This window comes from Globicephala melas, chromosome 3 (assembly GCF_963455315.2).
Source record: "Globicephala melas chromosome 3, mGloMel1.2, whole genome shotgun sequence".
Lineage (NCBI taxonomy): Eukaryota > Metazoa > Chordata > Mammalia > Artiodactyla > Delphinidae > Globicephala > Globicephala melas.
Window position 1 is genome coordinate 163,696,923 of NC_083316.1, and position 18,992 is coordinate 163,715,914.

The window sequence follows — 18,992 nt, forward strand, 5'->3', positions numbered from 1 at the left end:
TTCTTTTTTTTTTTTTTTCTCATTTTAAACAGTTAATGCTGTTACCAACGCTACTGATGCCAGGACAGGGCCAGACACAAACAGTCCTACATCTTCTCTGCTGTATAAATATGGAAGATTTTTGTTTATACAGTTTATCCCAAGTCTGAAACTACATCTGCTGCTACCCGTTACTGCTAAGGGCTACACCATCTCAGATCTGGAACGAGCGGCTCGGGGTTGAGACTCTGGAATGTCGGGACTCAGTCTTCCTCGCTGCCACTTCCTGAGCGGTCCTGGAGGGGGGACAGGAGGAGAAAGCGTGAGTCAGCCCCGCCCTCAGGAGCACCCCGACTGGCGCCGACCTCAGCTTTAGATGCACTCAACCACCAATGCAGGCAGCAGAACCGCTCTGCCCTGCAGGGAGCGGGCAGCACTGGCTCCACGAGGCTGGGTGCGGACTGGCCTTTGCCCTCATCCCCTGCTGCCATGGCCACACCGTGACGTCACCGTTCTCCCACAGACTGTCTCCTGTGTCCACATCGGCTCTTCCTTGGGACGTGGGAGGCTTGCTGGGCCTTCCCTGCTCTGTCCCACTGCTGTCTGCCTGTCCCTGTGCCCCTGACTTGCAGCTTTATTTTATTTTTGTGGGCATGCCACGCAGCTTGCGGGATCTTAGTTCTCTGACCAGGGATGGAACCCGGGCCCACAGCAGTTACAGCGCCAAGTCTTCACCACTGGGCCGACAGGGAATTCCCCTGACCTGTGGCTTTAAAACCATCTTGGCGATTCCTGACCACGTAAAATCTCTGCTCTCCTGTATAAACGTTTTAAACAGCTTGGCAAGGGCCACAGAAGCCTTGCTGGATCCAGACAGGCAGATGGGGAGCTTTACAGCTCAGACCCTCCTCTCCAGAAACAAGGGCCGCCACTCCCGTGTTCACAATGTCATTAACGTCCCCATAAGACCATGGATGTCTACGGTCAGTTTATTCTGAGGCACCTGGGTTTTTTTTTTCCTAATTAATTAATTAATTAATTTATTTTTGGCTGTGTTGGGTCTTCATTGCTGCACACGGGCTTTCTCTGGTTGCAGTGAACAGGGGCTTCTCATCGCAGTGGCTTCTCTTGTGGCGGAGTACAGGCTCTAGGCATGCGGGCTTCAGTAGTTGTGGCTCGTGGGCTCTAGAGCACAGGCTCAGCACTTGTGACGCATGGGCTTAGTTGCTCTGCGGCACGTGGGATCTTCCCGGACCACGGCTCGAACCCGTGTCCCCTGCATTGGCAGGCGGATTCTTCACCACTGCACCACCAGGGAAGTCCGAAGGCACCTGGTTTTGCTGCTATTGCAAACAGCTATACAAGAAAACTAACGAGGGACTTTCCTGGTGGGCCAGTGGTTAAGACTCCTCATTTCCAGTGTGGGGGGCCCAGGTTCCATCCCTGGTCGGGGAACTAGATCCCACATGCATGCTGCAACCAAGAGTTCGCATGTCACAACTAAGGAGGCTGCGTGCTGCAACTAAGACCTGGTGCAACCAAATAAATAAATATTTTAAAAAAGAAAAAAAGACTAACAACAACAAAATGGTGCTTGTCAGGCTGTTCTGGGAGCCAGGCCCCGTGTAATCGACTTGACCTCTGTGCTTTGTAGAAGTGGAGACAGGCTCAGAAGTGAAGTGAAATGCCCAGGCCCTACAGCAGGGAAGGGCCTGGCATCCGGGCTAGAGCCAGAGAGCAAAGCTTATTTAAACCCAGCCAGTGGGTCTGCTCGTGCCCCCACGCCCATGAAAGTGTCCAGGCTTGATGCTCCTGTGGCTCTTCCCTGGTGAGCGAGGGACTGCAGCCTGTGCCAGGGGGACCATCACCGAGGCACCACTCACAGCCCCGTTCACAGGGTCTGCTGCACAATGTTTTTATGACTGTGGATTATGGGACCTTTTGTTTTTTGCTTGCTTTTTCTTAACCCACTACCATTGTTTAGAAATCCTTCTAGACAGGCCGGAACAGAGCCACAAGCAGAGACCTGGGGTGCAGGGCGTGTGCCCCATGCAGTGAGGACACCACGGCAGTCCTGGCGGCTGGAGGGCCCTGTGCTGTGGGCATGGGGACCTGCTGGCGGCACCTCCGATCTCACCGCCTCCCGCCCCAACACTGCCAGCCCGAGCTCGGCAGCCCTGGTGCCCTGGGTTGGCAGCTCTGCAGGCTGCTGCAGCAGGAATAGGCTGGGATGCCCTGCCTGAAGCCCACCAGCTCCAAGAGCACTGCTTGTAGGGCCGCGTGGGCTTGGACTTGAGTCCCAGGCCATATAAGGCTGAGCCTCGGTCTCCGCATCTGGGGAGTGGGGCTGTTGGCCTTGGACCAGGGGCCAGCACGTGGTACGGCGCAGACGTGCAGTGACCCGCCTGCCTGGGCCCCGCAGGCTTTACCTCGTCCTGCTCCTCCTCACTGTCGTCGTCGCTCACCACCGGCTTGGCCCTGGAGCCACGGCTCGGCCGCCGCCGGCCGCCCTTGAGCCGGTCCTGGGCCTTCTCCTTCCGGCCCAGCTTGATCTTCACTTTGACTGAGCGAGCTGGGGTGGGCACCAGGAGGAAAGAAGATGTGAGCTCGGGAGAGCATGGCACCTCGGAGCCAGGGGCGTCTGGGAGCCGTGCGGGCTTCGGGTCCCCTCAGGTGGGTGTGACCCCATCCCCGCCTCCCCCCACCCCGGGGTTGGGCTGCAGCCCCCCCCAACGCGCCCCCCGCCCAGACTCACACTCCGACTCCGAGCCTTCCTCCTCGCCCTCCTCTTCCTCCTCACTCTCCTCCCCTTCACTGTCTTCCTCCTTCTCGATTTTCTGCCGCACGCTGGTGAAGACCGACTGGAGGACGATGGAGTCTTCGTAGATCTGGGGGGAAACACACGGGGCTCAGGTGCGGGGCCTGCTGGGGAGCTCCCCGCCCGCTGGGCCCCAGTCCTGGCAGAGGGACAGCTCAATAATCCTTTCTCAGCTGGTGCCCCAGAGAGCACCGGGTTGATGAAGGGGCCCCAGACAAAAGGTCCGGTGTGTTCGTTCAGAAATAACCACACGTTCCTCCCTCCCTTTGAAGAATTGCACCGAGCGCGTTTTTAAAGGCTCTGAGGGGGTCTGCCGTAACATTAGAAACGCGTGCCCCTCGCTGAAGCCAGCATCTCCCCCAAATACATGACTATCAGACCTCTTTTCCGAGAGGCACCCATCCCGACACTTAGGGAAACTGCTAGGCTAATAAGGCTGTGTGTGTACACGAATTTCATCCCAGGATGGGACACAGCACAGGATTCCTTTCAAGAGAGTCCCCGAGGGAATTCAAAACAGATTCCGAGATGTACGCAGACTGTTCCCAGGGTCACCATGGATGGATGGCACCGAGTCTACTTCCTCTTTTTAGTTTGTTTTTATTTTCTGCTATTTTTTCAGTAATACACACACATTGCTTCTGTTATGAGTAAAATAGTCCAAGTTGGAGGGAGTCTTTTTTAAAACCAGTCAATTCACGGGCGGGGGGCTGAGGGGCGTGTCACCCGGGGCTGGGGGCTGCTCACCAGGGAGCCCTCCAGGTTGAAGGTCTGCGCGTTCTGGCACAGCAGCATCACGTCCTTCTCTAGGTCGTTGAGGCTGCGGTACTTGTGGCTGCGGATGCGCTCCTGTGGGCGGGAGAAGCGGCCTTACCTCTGGACCCCCTCGCACCCGGCGTCCCTCTGCCTGACGAGGTCACGGCTGAACCCCCAGGCTCTGTGCAGACGTGGAGGCCCAGCTGTGGGTGCCGGGGGCGGGGGGCGCCCGTCACATCCTCAGGACCCCTGCGTCCAACGCCTGGCTCCCTGCCTGGGGGGGCCCGAGGCCCAGGCTCGGAATCCCCCAAACGCCGACGTGGCACGTCTTTCTCCCCGCACACTCGACACGGGGTTACCTTTATCTTCTTGAAGTCCACAGGCTTGCGGATGAGCTCGTAGTACTCAGGCAGCTCCTTGCGGGACGGCAGCTGGATGAACACCTCGCTGAGCTGACGTCCACTACTACTGCAAGGAGGGACACGGCGGCGTCACTCACAGGCCCTGCCTGCCGGGGAGCCCTCACCCCCTGCCTGGCGCCCCCCCACGAGGCCACTCCCCCATTGCTTGAGGACAGAGCCGGTGAGAAATTCAAGGCTGACTCGGGAATTATTTCCCGTACCTGTGCTGTCTTGTGAGTTCTGGAACATTCCTGAGGGGCAGCCATGCAGAGAGGCCCCTGATGCATTTGAATCGAGGCTCCGAACTCACCCAACTTCCTCCCATCTCCCCTCCCCCACCCCAGCCCTGGAGGAAACAGCATCACGTGCCACATGCAGCGAAAGCCTTGGCGCTTGAAAGAGGGAGAAGAGCCCTGATTATTTGTTTACGACGCAAAAACCAGTTTGCTCACGTTGGGAGCATCAAGTGCCCGCACCTTCAGAGGCCAGTTTCCCAAGCACACTGTGCACCTCTCACAGGCGGCACTTACGAGCGGCGAACTTCAGAGAATCTGGCCAAAACCCAAGGAGAGATGCCCCCCCGGCAAGATGCTAATGGATGACAAAAGCTGTTTTCTAGTCTTTTCCAACGAGAAGGTGCTTGCTTTGCACAAGGGAGCAGAGGAAAGACGTGCCGTGAGTGGCCATGAGATGAGGAACCCGAGCACTGGGACGCCAGGCTGTGCCACCCCCGCACCCGGCTATGCTGGGGCCAGGAGCTCTGAGGCAACATCCTCCCAGTGCCTGGACGAGGAGGGGGCGAACAGAGAGACATCCACCCTCAGCCTCCCTTCAGCCTCCAGCGTGGTGACGCTGTCTCCTGGCAACGCCAGTTTTAGACCCGCTAAATTAACGCTGCAGCCCACAAACAGGCTTGTATGTGGTGCTAGGGCCATGGGCTCTGTGCTCACCCGTGGCATCCACACAGGTGGCCTGGCCTCAGGGTGTGCGTGGCCCTTCAGGGAGCTCAGGAAGCGGGACTCCAGCGCCATGATATAGAGGGAAATTCCAGGGCAAAACCCTCACAAACCTCTGGGGAAATCGCGTCCTTGAGGAATAAAAGGCCCACCTGGCCTGAGAACTGTTATCTGGTGCCACGTGCTGAGGGCAGAGGGCCTGGCACTGGTCGTGTGTGAGGGAGGGGCAGGGCGCCAGGGTCACGGGGGACTTTTAAAACCGCCCTCTCTGACGGTGAAGACCTCTTGAAAAGCCACTGCCATAAGATTTTCGTTGCCAAAGTGCTGAGAAGTCATTTTTAATCCTTAGAAGTCCCCTGGAGAGCCCTCACCTCCCCCCGACCAGGGGCTGGTACGGCCTTCCAGGCTCGCTCACCGGCGCCCCCCTCCTCGGGGCTGCTTGGCTCTCCAGGATGGGCTGCCCGTGACCTCCGATGTCAGCGCCCCTCTCCACCTGCTCAGTCGCCTCAGAATCACCGAAGCGGCTGCTCCCCCAGGGAACCCTGGCTCCCACCCTCACCTCCGCATAAATGTCATCTTCCCGACGCCTCGTAATAACACGGACGACTGAGATGACACGTAAAGGCACAAACCTTCAGTGCTTGCTCCCGTGAGCCTCCCCGACCTCCCGCACCTGGCCGAGCTTGGCCTCCTCTTGAATTTGAGGTTACGGGATCCCACAGGGTGAGCCCCCAGGCCTGGCCTCCCCGCTCACCACTGTCGGTGAGACATGCCTCCTGCCTTGTGAGACTTGCTCTGAAGAAGTTTCTGCCAGGCAGAATTGCTGGAACTCCACCTCTGACTCTGCTCTGCGTCCGGCCGCCTGGCAGCGGTGGGCACGCGAATGAAGGAGCCTGAGAGAATCCTGCTGCCGTCAGGATCGGCCCTGTGACCCCAATTCAGACACAAAGAAAGCAAGCACACACCATGGCCCTAGTGCCTCCAGCCTGGCCTGTCACCTGGTTTTTGGTAACACTAGCAGTGGTGGCTGCTGTTACATACGACAGTGACGTTATTTTCCAGCCTCTAGATGTCAGTTCCCACAGCAGGGATTTTCTTCTACCTCGTTCACTGCCCTGTCCCCATCACATCGGGACACGAGACACAGAGGGGCTCAGAGTGACTAGGGCCTTGCCTGGAGCTCCAATTCCTCCCACATCTAGCCCAGAGGTCATTTCTTACTGAACGAGGTTTGTGACCATGCGGTGGGGGGGGCCTTATCTAGTTTTCTAAGCCCTTCTCCTTAGAGCCCGAAGAGCCCTGGTTGGGACCCTTATTATTTAACCTGCCCAGATGGTCTCCTCCCTATGGGAATGTGCCCTCCGCCACACCAACTCAGGGTTCTGGTGGGGCTGCCCGTCACTGAGTCCCCACCTCTCCCCACAAGACTATGGCGCGACCAAGCACAGCTCCTCAGCCGTCTGGTCTCAGTGACTGGTCCAGGCAAGAGCCTGGGACGCAGCCAGCCAATAAGAGCCCTTCCCTGGTCCTTTTTACCAGGAGCTGGGGAAGCAGAGGTCTTTTTTCTTGGTGTGTGAGGCCTTGAGGACGGTGCCCAGAGCTGTGTTTCACCACAGGGGTAAGGGGAGAGGTGGCAGGTGGCTCTGGGTCCTGAAAGCTAGACTTCACTAACTCCTCCATGGCCTCCAAGCCAAAGGAACCCCTGTTCTGCTTGCGGGGCTTACACCTGAGTTCCTGATACATAGAGCCCCAAAGTCTAAATGGACACATCCTTTGATGTGTCCTTGAAACAAAAAGATAACATGTGAAGGAGAAACAAAGAATCAGACGAGACAAAAAGCAAAACAAACAAAGCAAACAAAAAAACAGACCCAAACCCCTGAACAGGACAGAACCACAAACTCTCAGCATCTAAGAGGTCATCCGTTGATATCCCATTCGAACAGATGGAGAAACCAGAGAGGTTATGAGAGCTGGCCCAGACACAGAAAATTGGTGGCAGGCAGGACCTCAGCACAGGTGCCCTAGGCTAAGTCAGGGGTCTCTCTCATCCTTTCCCATATACTGTTCTAGAATCTTTTTGTTGTTGTTGTCGTCCTTTTTTTGGGGGGGGGGGCGCACTGTGTGGTTTGCGGGATCTTAGTTCCCCAACCAGGGATCGAACCCGGGCCCTTGGCAGTGAGAGCGTGGAGCCCTAATCACTGGACCGCCAGGGAATTCCCCCCATGTACTGTTCTAAATCAAGGGTCAGCAAACTTCGTCTATGAACAGTGAGTATAAATGTTATAGGCTGGGCTTCCCTGGTGGCGCAGTGGTTGAGAGTCCGCCTGCCGATGCAGGGGACACGGGTTCGTGCCCCGGTCCGAGAAGATCCCACATGCCGCGGAGTGGCTGGGCCCGTGAACCGCGGCTGCTGAGCCTGCGCGTCCGGAGCCTGTGCTCCGCAACGGGAGAGGCCACAACAGTGAGAGGCCCGCGTACCACAAAAAAAAAAAAAAAAAAAAAAGTTATAGGCTTTGTGGGCCATACCACCTCTGTTACAACTACTCAACTCTGCCATCGTTGCACCAAAGTGGCCACAGAGAACATGTAGGCCAACAGAGTTTGGCTGTATTCCTCATTTATAAGAAACAAAATCTGATTTTCATATAATTTTACATCTTGAAATAGTATTATTCTTTTGATTCTCTCAAACTCATCTAAAAAAAATTCTTAATTCACAGACTGTACACATACAAGTCGTGGGCCATATCTATAGTTTTGCTAGTTTGCAAATTTGGTTTGTTGACCCCTGGTATGAATCCTGAAAATAACAGAAAGAATGTCTGTATTGGGGATGATAACATACTGCTTGATTCCTTCCGTTTCTCACCCTTTGACCAGGGCAGACATTGCAAATGGATCAGAGCACTATCTCTTGAGCCCTGATAGCCTCAGGCAGGCAGAAGCAATCAACTGAAGATAGTACTCAAGACAGATCCTAGTTGCCTCCTCCCCAGTCCCTCAGTCCCCCTCTCCTTCCTAGAGTGCAGTTCAGACCCTCTTCCCATGACACCTCTTGATAACATCTTCTCACCCTGGGACTATTTTCTCTTTTGACTCTTAGTGAACTGAGCCAGCAAGGGTCCTGGATATGAGGTCAGGATTTTAAAAATTGACTTAGCAGCAGAACATTTATCTGAAACAGAATCTCAGATTATGTGTATGTACACCATTCATGAAATTTGAAAATGATACAATGAAACACATTAAAGAGGTATTAGTACAAAATTACTTTCCAGGTTCAATTTTTTGACCCATTACAAAGTCAAGGATATCTGGAGAATTAGAAAAGTGAGAAGTCTGGGGCAGATCCGCTTACAAATATTTACTAAGAGCCTCCACCTGCCAGGCATCCACCCTTAAAAGATCAATCTCAGTGTCAGATTTATGGCTGTGTGGTACAGAAAAACTCCTGACTCATGCACGAGTGAAAGGAAATGATATTCACCACGGAACCTGCCAACAAGGAAGGTCTGTAGGCTGCCTGCCCTGCACTCTTAGCACACTCTTCCAACAAAGAGGGAGGGTGGGGAAGCTTTACTGCAGGGTCCACATGTTGAGGGCTGGACTGGCTGTAGGTCACAAAGCTGATTAAGAATCTCATGAGCCAAAATTTCTAATGAACTGATTATTTTACAGAAGCCAATGACACACCTGGGGGCTCATGTTTCTTAATACAGTTCAATGATGAAATCCAAATCTCATTTTAAAGAAAACCTGACCACCCCACCCCCACCCCCGCTAAGCTGGATCTGAAACCACTTAGTGTGAAACCCTCATTCTGGAGAAGAGGGTCACACGGCAAGCAGCAGAAGCCGGATCATAATCCAGCCTGGCTCTCAGGGGTGGCATCTACTCCAAGTGTACGTTCCAGCTTCCCCAAGCTGACCTGAACGCCGCGAGAGCCAGTGCTGTGCTCTGCCGTGGCAGCTGCTCAGGGACGTTAGCTGCGGGTGACGAGCACCGTTCATGGCACTTCGAAGAACATTTCTCAGGACCAAGGAGAAGATGAAAATGAGAGGCACAGCAAGCCCAGGAGCTGCGGCCAGGGGTGGGCGGAGCTGGTCATGTGAGTGCAGGGAGGCCCAAGGCCACTCTGCAGGGCTGAGTGATCTTGGTCTTAAGGAGCGTGCTTCCTGTTTGGAGCCCCCATGTTACCATCCGCTCTGAGCACCGAGCGGCGCCAAGGCAGAGAGGCCTCAAGCTCCTTCTCAGGTGGCAGGGTCTGCAGGATGGCCACCCTGGGAGCTACGGGTGCTGGGGATCCCTGGACTGCTGGGACCAAGGGGCTGTGGTGTGTCTGGGGGTCGGTGGGTGGGGAAACCGTGCTGCCACCGTCCGGGACCCACAGACCCACTTCCACACCTCCCCGGAGGCCCCCGCAGACACTCTCTCTTCCCTCCTCCTAAATTTTAATCTTAGTTAAATTACATTTTTAATTTAGTTTCTGAGTTTCACCTCAGAAGTTTGACACCTCTCTATCTGCCTTTCAATCCTTTTATCTAGCTGTCTCCTGGCTTCCTTTTAAATTTTACCTGTGTTTTGGTAATTTCTCATTTATTTGACCTTGACTTTGGACCTTTTTATTCATCCTTTCCCCCTCATTTTTTTCCCCCGGTTGTCTGGAATTTTCCATTTTACACCTCCTGCCTTACCTGTTTATCCTATTCTGATATTTTCACGAATGTTCCTCTACTGCTTCCTGAGTACAGAAGAAGCACATGCCTGCTGAAATGCTCTGAGCACTTCACAGGGTCTCACAGGGGATTCCGAGGTGGGCAGAGGGACGGGAGGGGCAGGCTGCCACCTGCTCACCCAAATCTACTTGTTTCTGGAGTCCAGGTATCTATCTGTACCTGTCCTGTTTTAAGCTTTTTTTAATTCTACTTTTAAGACCCTTAAAATTAGAACCCTGTTTTTTGTTGTTGTTTTGGCGTGCTCTGTCTCCACCATGGCGATTAGCAGCAGGGAGTGAAGCAGGGGGATGGAATCGGCTTGACTAACTGGGCAGGTGGGCTTCTTCCCGCAAATTCCGTGGCAGGCTCAGAACCTCAGCACGGCTCAGCGAGGCCACCTGGGCTAAGCCTCCCGTGGCTTTGAGCCCCACTCGGCTAGCAGCCTGGCCTGTGCCCACGCTCAGGCGGGCCCGGGGATTAATGATGGGGATCAGCACTGTTCTCAAGACATCTCACCTCGGCGCCTCTCACTCCAGGCTCTGGACTCGGGGCTGAGCAGACAGCGCTGACCCCACAGGCGGAGGGCCGCCTCTTGCCCTGCAGTGCCCATTCCAAGCTTGGGCTCCCGATGAAGGGCCAGTGCACCCTTCCAAAGGCCGAGGCAGGAGAAGCCTGAGGCCTCCCTGCCCTGTCAGGAAAGGGCTCCCAGACCCGCCCACCCTCCACCCTCTCCCTTCTCCCCAGAGGCCTGTTCTGAAGGGCCTGCAGCCAACCGAGGTGCCCTCTCCTAGAGAATGTTTCTGCCTGACAACCTGCCCTGGAGCCTGTTACACTGCCCCGGTTTTTCTTGCCAATCAAAGCACAACCTTGCAACTGAAGAGCCACCTGCTTTTTGATTCTAATCAAGGTGATGCAGGGCTCCTGCAAGGGCAGAGGGCAAGTGCTGATGGGGTTTGGGCAGTGGCCACCAGGCCTGGCTGAAGCTGCCACCGTGGATGTGGTGGGGCCCTTCGTCACCCACAGTGGATCTGGCATTGATCCCAGGTCTCTGTGACACTCAAACCCTATGGTCCTTACAGGGCTGCTGCCTCCTGGTAAGAGGACAGGAGAAGGGGACCCAGAGGGTCCACCTAGTGGGGCTCAGCTCTGGGAGGCTTAGCCTGGGCGGCCTGTACTCAACACCAACTTTCTGAACCATCTGGAAATAACTTATGAGTATCTCCTAAAAACAAAGATGTTCTCTTCCACCACCCAGGCTCGATGATCAAATTCAGGCAGCTTGGTGCCGATGGGCCTCCACTGTCCAACGCACAGTCTTTACAGCAGTGACAACTCTGCCCTGCAGCAGTTAACGGTCAAGCTCTACACATCAGCCAGCGGGGCACAGAAGGGGCTCTGTGGGGTCCTCTGGAGCCTGTCCCCCGAGGTGGCGCCTTCCAGAAGATGCACTTCTCTGAAGCCATCCTAAAGGCGCCACAGGATGCGCCCTGGAGCACACACCTGCTGACTGGCACTTGGAGACGGTGCCTAAATGCCTCGGACACCAGCTGCTGAATCCCTCCGAAGGACCAGGGGAGAAGACAGCCACCGGCAGCACACGCAGCTCCGCGACAAATCCCAACCTGACCCTGCAGCCTAACTTACTGGTGCACTTAGATATTTTAAAGTGAAAATCCCTACTTCCAGCTTAATTCCTTAATTCTGGTTTCACTTCTGGCTGTTAACCCGAGGGTTCCTCTGTGCAGTTTCGGGATTTCCAACCACCAAGGAGGAGGCACCCTGCGAGGCCCTGCGTGTGGGATTGGCCTCCAGGCCCCTGCATGCGCAGTTCCTTGGCCTGTGATGCTCCTTCCCCTCCTCTTCCCTGGTGGGCCCCTGCTTTTCCTCAGGCTCTGCTTATGTGGCACTCCTCCCGGAGGCCATGCTGGACCCCAAGGTTGCCTGTGCCAGCCCTCAGTTGCGTTAAACTGCAGACTCTTCCAGCGTTTTCCCACCGTGACCCCACAGAAGGACATGTATTTTCACCGCCACCCAGCAGAGGGTCGCAGCTGCGAAGGCTGGAGACCTCACAACTTGAGGGAGGGCCACTCACAGGGTGCACTGGGGCCTCGGGAGGGGTGGGCCTGGCAGCCCTGAATCTGAATACACATGAAAGACGCAAAAGCTTCCAAATCAGGACATTACCTGCGTGCAGATCAGGATGTACATGCAAAGGTTCTATCAAACACGACGGCACTGGTATTTTAACACCACTGGGGTGGGGGGTGGGGGGGTAGGGATCTTGAAATCAACACTCAGTAGCAACATTTGGAGTGGTGCAAATTGGGGGCGGGACAGCCCTGCTCAGACTCAGCAGCAGAGGCATGGCCGAGCCGCTTCTCTCTGGAGTCACTGCTTCAAGGTGCAACCCCACTCCCACCACGGTCACTGGGGGCAGGAAGAGCAGCGCCACGGCCCCTGCTCAGCAAGGCGGGCTCCCCACTCCGAATCCAAACGCTGGCGATGTCCTGTAATCATTCTTTGGTGTCCAGGAAGAACCAAGCTGTAACAATAAGTTCTCTCCTCAGGATCCACATTTAACTCAAGTACAGAGTTTAGCTAATCACAGGGTTCTAGCAAGCAAATGGGATTTTTAAATCCAAAGTTTCATTTTCTCTTCTGGAAAGGAGCAATCGGAAGTCTGAGACAAGAAAGTGCACGTCAAGCTACCTCTGGTTTTGTTCCAATCCTGTTCTCCTTGGCGTGGTGGCCAGTCCCTCAGAACCTTCCAGGTACGTGACAGCTGTGTCATAAAGAATTTAACCTGGCCCAAAGAAAGGTCTGGCCTTTGCCCTTGGCTCCTGGGAGGCCATGTCTCTGTCCTTGAATGTCCCGCCTGGTGGGGTACCTTTGTTTAGCTGGGGGCCTTTGGCACAGTCTAAGTGTGATTCCAGGCAGGGGCGTCGGGTCAAGCAGCATTGGTTCAACCACAGAGGGACTGGAGACTGGGCAGCCACGTGGGAGGTCGGCCGGGTATACTGACCAAGTTCAAGGCTAGACACCAAGGCTTCCCAGACTGGCAATGCTCTGTGCGCATCTTCTCGTAATGTTGCCAGGAAAGTCACTGTGGCCCGGTGATTCCACGGGGAGGACGCTGCTCCCTGCGCCTCTCCCCTCGGCTGGTTTTAATCTGTGTCCTTTCGCTGTAATAAACCATAACTGTGAGTACACCAGCTTTCAGAGAGTGCTGAGAGTCCTTCTAGGGAAATTATCGAGACTGAGGGTGGTCTTGGGGACCCTGAACTCTGCAGTTGTTGTCAGAAGACAGCGTGGTCTACAGACCGTGCCTAACCCTACAGCTGCATGAACCATATTGTAGTTTTCCCCATGGTTTCAAATTCTTATGTTTTGATAAGAATGTCAAAAATGTCCATTAAGTAGGTCAAGTTTGTACCCAAACATCATCTCTGAAAGCATTTTCCATGAAGCAACGTTTCAACCAGGATGATGTGACTATTTTCCTGAGTTTACGTGCCTTGTTTGATCTCTTCCTGTGTGGCCACCAGCAAACCAGCGAGTGGAAGGCCCTGCTCCAACTGAGAACCAAACGTTTCTCAAAGCCAGCGTGTAGGAGGCTTCCTGGAATGGTCATATTCTCCATCCCACTTGTAACTCCTTTGCAGTTCTCCCCAGTCTAACGTCGAACTCCCCGTCCAGTGGGGCCATTGTTCCGGGAGGACGTGAGGTTAAGCATACGCCATGCTTCAAGCCCTCCCCGGAGGCACCACCACGTGGGTCTGACAGACCTGGGAGCTCAGCTCTGTGACTGCAGTGTCAGGGCTCTCATCAGGCTGGATCTCAGAATCCCTACCAGGATCTTGGTGTCCTGACACAGGCCAGTCTTGACAAGATGTCCCTGAACCCTAAAAGCTAGTTTTAATCCATTGCCCGATTTATCACCCAATCTTGCATGGGCCTGGGAGAACAGCTGTTTGCAGCAGCCAGGGGAGCCAGCTTCTCTTCTGTCACGTGACCTTCAGCTAAGCACAGTGCCTTTTCTCTAAGTCATAGGATGACTAAGAAAGTGGACTGACACTTGACATACTTTTAGTTTGAAAATATCCAAGGCCTTATTGAGTGCAGGGTGCCGATTTCAAGTGTACTGTTTTTAAACCGAGGTGTAACCTACTACAGGAAAGTCCGCACATCTTTATCTTAGGTGTACAGCCTGGCGAAGGTTTTCATGTGCAGACCAAGATCCCAACGTCCCAGGAGGCTCCCTGGCGTCCCATCCCTGTCAATTCCAAATTGGGGTAACCACTGATCCATGCTCATCACCGTCGGTCAGCTTAACTTCCTATAACTGGAAGCATACGACAGGTACTTTTCTGTGTCTGGCTTCTCTCACTCAACAGAGTGTAAGATTCTCCCAGGGAGTGGTAGCTTGTCTGTTCTCGTGGCTGTTAGAATTCTGTTCTTCGACTAGGTCACTGTGGACGTGTTCTCCTGTGGGTGGACACTGGGCTGTTTCCTTTAGGGGAGTCGTGATCAAAGCTGCTATGGATGCACCTGTACATGTCTTCTGGTGGATGTATGCATTCAGGACTAGGACGGGAGTGGCTGGGTCAGAAGCGTTATCTGTGTGTCGAGCTTCAGAAGATACTGCCCAGAGCCACATGCTCCCATGAGCAGGGTGTGAGGTGCTACTGCTCCACGTCCTTGGTGGTACTAAAAGGAACTTTAACACTTCTGGTGTGTGTGAGGAGGCACCTCACGCTCATTTTATTGTGCATTTCCTTCTTGTTATGACGTCGATGTGGTGATCCCGAGCACCTTTTCACACGTTGATTGGTCACTGGGGTATCTTCTTCTGGGAGGTGTCTGTTCATGCCTTTTGCCCATTTTAAAATTGAATTTTCTTTTCCTAGTCTGTGGCAATTTTCACCATCTTCATGAGGGTGTCCTTCGATGAACAAATGTTCTTAATTTGAGTGAAGTCTAACTTGTGAGTCTTTTATGGCCAGTGGCGTTTCTGTCCTACTGAAGAAATCTATGCCTCCTTTAAGGACATGAAAATTTTTTCCCATGTTGTACCTTTCACATTTATGGGTTTTTAAAAAAAGATTTATTGAAATATAGTTGATTTACATCACGTTTATGTCTGTAATCCATTTCAAATTAATATATGTGTATGGCGTGAGGAGGGGTCAATATTCATCTTCTCCGTATGGATGGATATCCCAGTGATCAGCATGACTTTTTGGAAAGTCCATCCTTCCCCACTGACCTTCAAGGGTCTTCTTCATTTTGACAATGTTAAGGTTCCCTTGCAAGAATACTATTAGGAAGAAAACATCAGGGTCTATTATTTTCATTGGATTTTTGCACATTCCATATTACAAATAATTGTTGGTCTACTTTTTTCTTTGTGGAATTGGCCTCAAAGGTGAAGTTTGCAAATGAGTTCAATATTTTGTTCTCAATACTGACACAAGGAACTTCCCTTGTGGCGCAATGGTTAAGAATCCGCCTGCCAATGCAGGGGACACGGGTTTGAGCGCTGGTCGGGGAAGATCCCACATGCCGTGAAGCGACTAAGCCCATGTGCCACAACTACTGAGCCTGTGCTCTAGAGCCTGCGAGCCACAACTACTGAAGCCCGTGTGCAGCCAAAACTAAAATTAATTAAAAAACCCCAATATACACTTAAAAAAACCCAAAAAAACACTGACACAAAATGTAATATTTTTAGGCCTAGCAGTTGAACTTAAATATGCCTCTTTTCCACTTCATCATTTGTTTCTCTTCCAATAATAAAGGATTCTTTTTAAAGAGCAATTTGTATCCTTTTTTGGGTACTATAACCATCACCACCCCCTGAAATCACAGGCTTGGTAACAGTTTCTCCAAATGATACACCATGGGCTCATGCCTTGACACTATTCCCTCAGACAGATTAAATTCTCCCCTACTTTGCTTGTGACTGACTGCAGAGCATTACTATGAATTCAAGTCGTAAAACCCTCCCGTTACGGGGACAGCCTCATCGATCTGCATATAGCAGAAAGTGGAACAAGACACTGGCGGGCGGAAGGATGCCCCTGGCTGCCCTGTGCAGCTCCACACGACCCACCCTGCGCTGGCAGCATGGGCACAAGTCTCCTAGGAGGGCCGCGGGAGAGCCATTATTTTCTTCTTCTTACTTACGTAGTACTCATGATCCACAAATGGATCTACAAAGCAGAAAGCATGCATTGTCCTGTGGTTGGCGTGTCTGTGAGGGCAGGGGCCCCAGTGCCTAGGGGGAGCCTGGTCTATGTCTTCTCCACAAGCGGCTGACCTGTGAATGGCCCAGGGAGACCATAGCCAGGCGGGGTGGGGGACTGTCTACAGAAGGAAAACCACTGGCTCTCTGCTCCAGCCACAGGCGCCTCCTCACCACGGTCCACCAGCCACGTGATCGGCCTCCATCACAGCACAGACCCCCTTCTCCCACACTCACCCTGCCACTCGCCTCGAACCCGCCGGCCACCTCCTGGACCCCTTGTCCCCAGATCTGCCCTCCACAGGGCCCCTCTTGAACGTTGCCTCCCCTGCCCTCTCACCATGGCTGACGCTGCCTGTCTGCCCTCTTCCAGGACGTTAATGTCACGTCCCACGAGGACAAAGGCTCCGAGACAGAGATTCGACCTGAGTTTGTGGAGTGACTGCCCGGGCAGCGGGCTCGCCGGCCCCTCCCAGAGGCCCCCGCCCGCCCGCTCCGCCCCCCGCTTACCTGTCCTTGTACTTGATCACAGCGTCCACGATCTTCTTCATCTTCTTGGTGAGGTTGGGCGGGTTGGGGGAGAGCTTCTCGGCAGGCGGCCGGCCACGCTTCTTCTGCTTCTTGCTCTCGTCGTCCTTGTCGCGGCTGCGGGTGCTGGTGGTCGGGGTGGAGGGGCCGGCATCGCTGTCCCTCTTCCGCTTCCGCGATGATTTCTTCTGCCGGACCTCCTCTTCGATCTCCTCCAGCGTGCCCTCCTCGATGGCCTTCAGGGTCAATAGTGGTAAAAATAGGACAGCCAGCACCGAGGTCGACAAGCAGAGGCCGCGGCGCAAACCCGGGGGCCTGCCTGGGGTGGGACGCATGCTGGGGCTCTGGATGGGCTCCGAGGGCACGGGGGCTGTGAGGGCCAGCTCTGTCTCCCCGATGCCAGCCCACCCAAGCCAGTTCTTCGCAGATAAATGGCGTATGTTACAAATTTAAGTGTCACAGCCTCACTGTGTGAAGCCTGAAGAGTGGGCTCCTGTAAACCCTCCACCTAGAGTGACCCCGTCAACACTTCTGCTCTAGACCATGTTCCATGTTTTTAAAAAACTGTGGTAAGATACACATAACATAAAGTCAGCCGCTTCAAACACTGTCAAGTATGCAGTTCAGTGGCCCTGGGAACGCTCCTGCTGTGCAGCCGTCCCCACCCTCCACCTGTAGGATGTCCCACCTTCCCACGCACATGTGCACAATCGAGGCAGCACCGGGATCGAGCCACATACCACATCACGACTCATCTTTTTGCTTATTATGTCCTGGATATACTTCCTCTCGTTTTTCTGCAACATAATTTTTAATGCCTATTTAATAGTATTTCCTTGTAAAATGGGCCTTAACTTAACTTCCTCTGTAGTTGGGCATTTAGGTTCTTTCCAGTTTTGCAAGAATGGGTGGGTGGGCTATTCTAAGTACCGTCATAACTGACATTTGTCTTTCTTTTAGATAGATTCCTGGAAGTGAAACCGCTGGGTTGAAGAACACGAACGTGAGTGTTAACTTTAAAATAGTTCCGACGTATTAATTCTCAACGATAATAACTAACTTGCATGTTTTAGCCGTGAACACAAAGTGATGGGAAGCCAGGTTTCTACGGGGGCTTGGAATCAGAAATGGGAGTGGGGCCTGGACCCAAACGGATGCACTGGTTATTCATCTCAGTTACCAGCTGCATCTGAGTGCAGGTACAGGGCCAGGCACTGAACACAGCCCCTCATGGAGGGGAGACAGTAATACACAGCCCACAAACATGGTGACAAGTGTGCCGAGTGCCAAGAAGGAGGGTAAGAAGTGCTCTGAGAATGGTGGAGCAGATGTGTCCTGGTCAGGGTTTGGGAGAGCTTCCCAGAGGTGGGCACTTAAGATCTGAAGGGTCAGGGTGGTGGAAGGAGGCATCCACCATCCATGTCATCTTATGGGGTAATAGGGTTTTTGCAGATGTAATAGGTTAAGAATAGAGATGAGATCATACTACATTAGCATGGGCTCAAATCCAAGGAGTCAGAAAAGGCCGTAAGAGAGACACTGCGGACATCCATGTGAAGGCGGAGGCAGAGACTGGAGTGATGTGGCCACAAGCCAAGGAATACTGGGGCCACCGAAAGCTGGAAGAGGCAAGGAAGCAGCCTTCAGAGGGAACATGGTCCTGCCGACACACAGATTTCAGACTCCTAGCCTCCAGAACTGTGAGAGAATAAATTCCTATTGTGTTAAGCCACCAAGTTTGTGGTAATTGTTACAGCAGTCCCAGGAATCTAATACTGGGGTCTCTGGTCCTGTGCCCTAGACATGCAGGTCAGCCCAGAAGGGCAAGAGCCAAGTACATTCTACAGGGTTTGGGTACATATGGCATCAGAGTGGCTGCCAGAGAAGTGGTGCGAATTACATGTCCACCACTAAGACAGAGGAGTGCCTGATTTGAGTAAATATCTTTTATTAATGTAAATTTTATTGAGTATGATATATTAAAAAAATGGCAAGTGCTCAAATGGGAAATAATAGACTTTTCAACAATGGTGCTGGGACAACCAGATAGCCACATGCAAAAGAATGAAGTTGGACCCTGACCTCACGCCATACGCAAAAATTAACTCAAAAACGATTAACGGTGGACTTCCCTGGTGGCGCAGTGGTTAAGATCCTCCTGCCAGTGCAGGGGACATGGGTTTGAGCCCTGGCCCGGGAAGATCCCACATGCCACGGAGCAACTAAGCCCGCGCACCACAATTACTGAGCCTGCGCTCTAGAGCCCAGGAGCCACAACTACTGAGCCTGTGTGCCACAACTACTGAAGCCCGCGTGCCTAGAGCCCATGCTCCGCAACAGAGAAGCCACCGCAATGAGAAGCCCGCGCACCGTAAGAGTCCAACTAGAGAAAGCCCGTGAGCAGCAATGAAGACCCAACGCAGCCAAAAATAAATAAATAATTTTAAAAAAAAAAGAAAAAAAGAAAAAAAAAGGATCACGGATCTACATGTAAGAGCTGAGACTCTAAAACTCTTGAAAGGAGACACAGGGGTAAATCTTTGTGACCATCAATTGGCAATGGATTCTCAGGCATGCTACCAAGGCACAGGC

General features: G+C 53.3%; 1 protein-coding gene across 8 annotated transcripts in view; it reads right to left on the reverse strand.

Moving 5' to 3' along the window:
* Positions 1-18,992, reverse strand: part of SMARCA4 (SWI/SNF related BAF chromatin remodeling complex subunit ATPase 4) — an 87,272-nt gene continuing 68,280 nt past the window's right edge. For 4 of the 8 annotated variants that reach the window (XM_060297109.1, XM_060297111.1, XM_060297112.1 and 1 more), the window contains 6 exons: positions 16,383-16,645; positions 3,913-4,021; positions 3,545-3,646; positions 2,735-2,867; positions 2,409-2,551; positions 1-275 (listed from right to left, as the gene is read on the reverse strand). In XM_060297109.1, coding sequence (XP_060153092.1) covers positions 243-275; positions 2,409-2,551; positions 2,735-2,867; positions 3,545-3,646; positions 3,913-4,021; positions 16,383-16,645 — 783 coding nt within the window. In that variant the 3' untranslated portion in view covers positions 1-242. The remainder of the gene's footprint in view (positions 276-2,408; positions 2,552-2,734; positions 2,868-3,544; positions 3,647-3,912; positions 4,022-16,382; positions 16,646-18,992) is intronic. The other 4 variants (XM_030879723.2, XM_030879719.2, XM_060297113.1 and 1 more) reach the window with 3 other exon arrangements.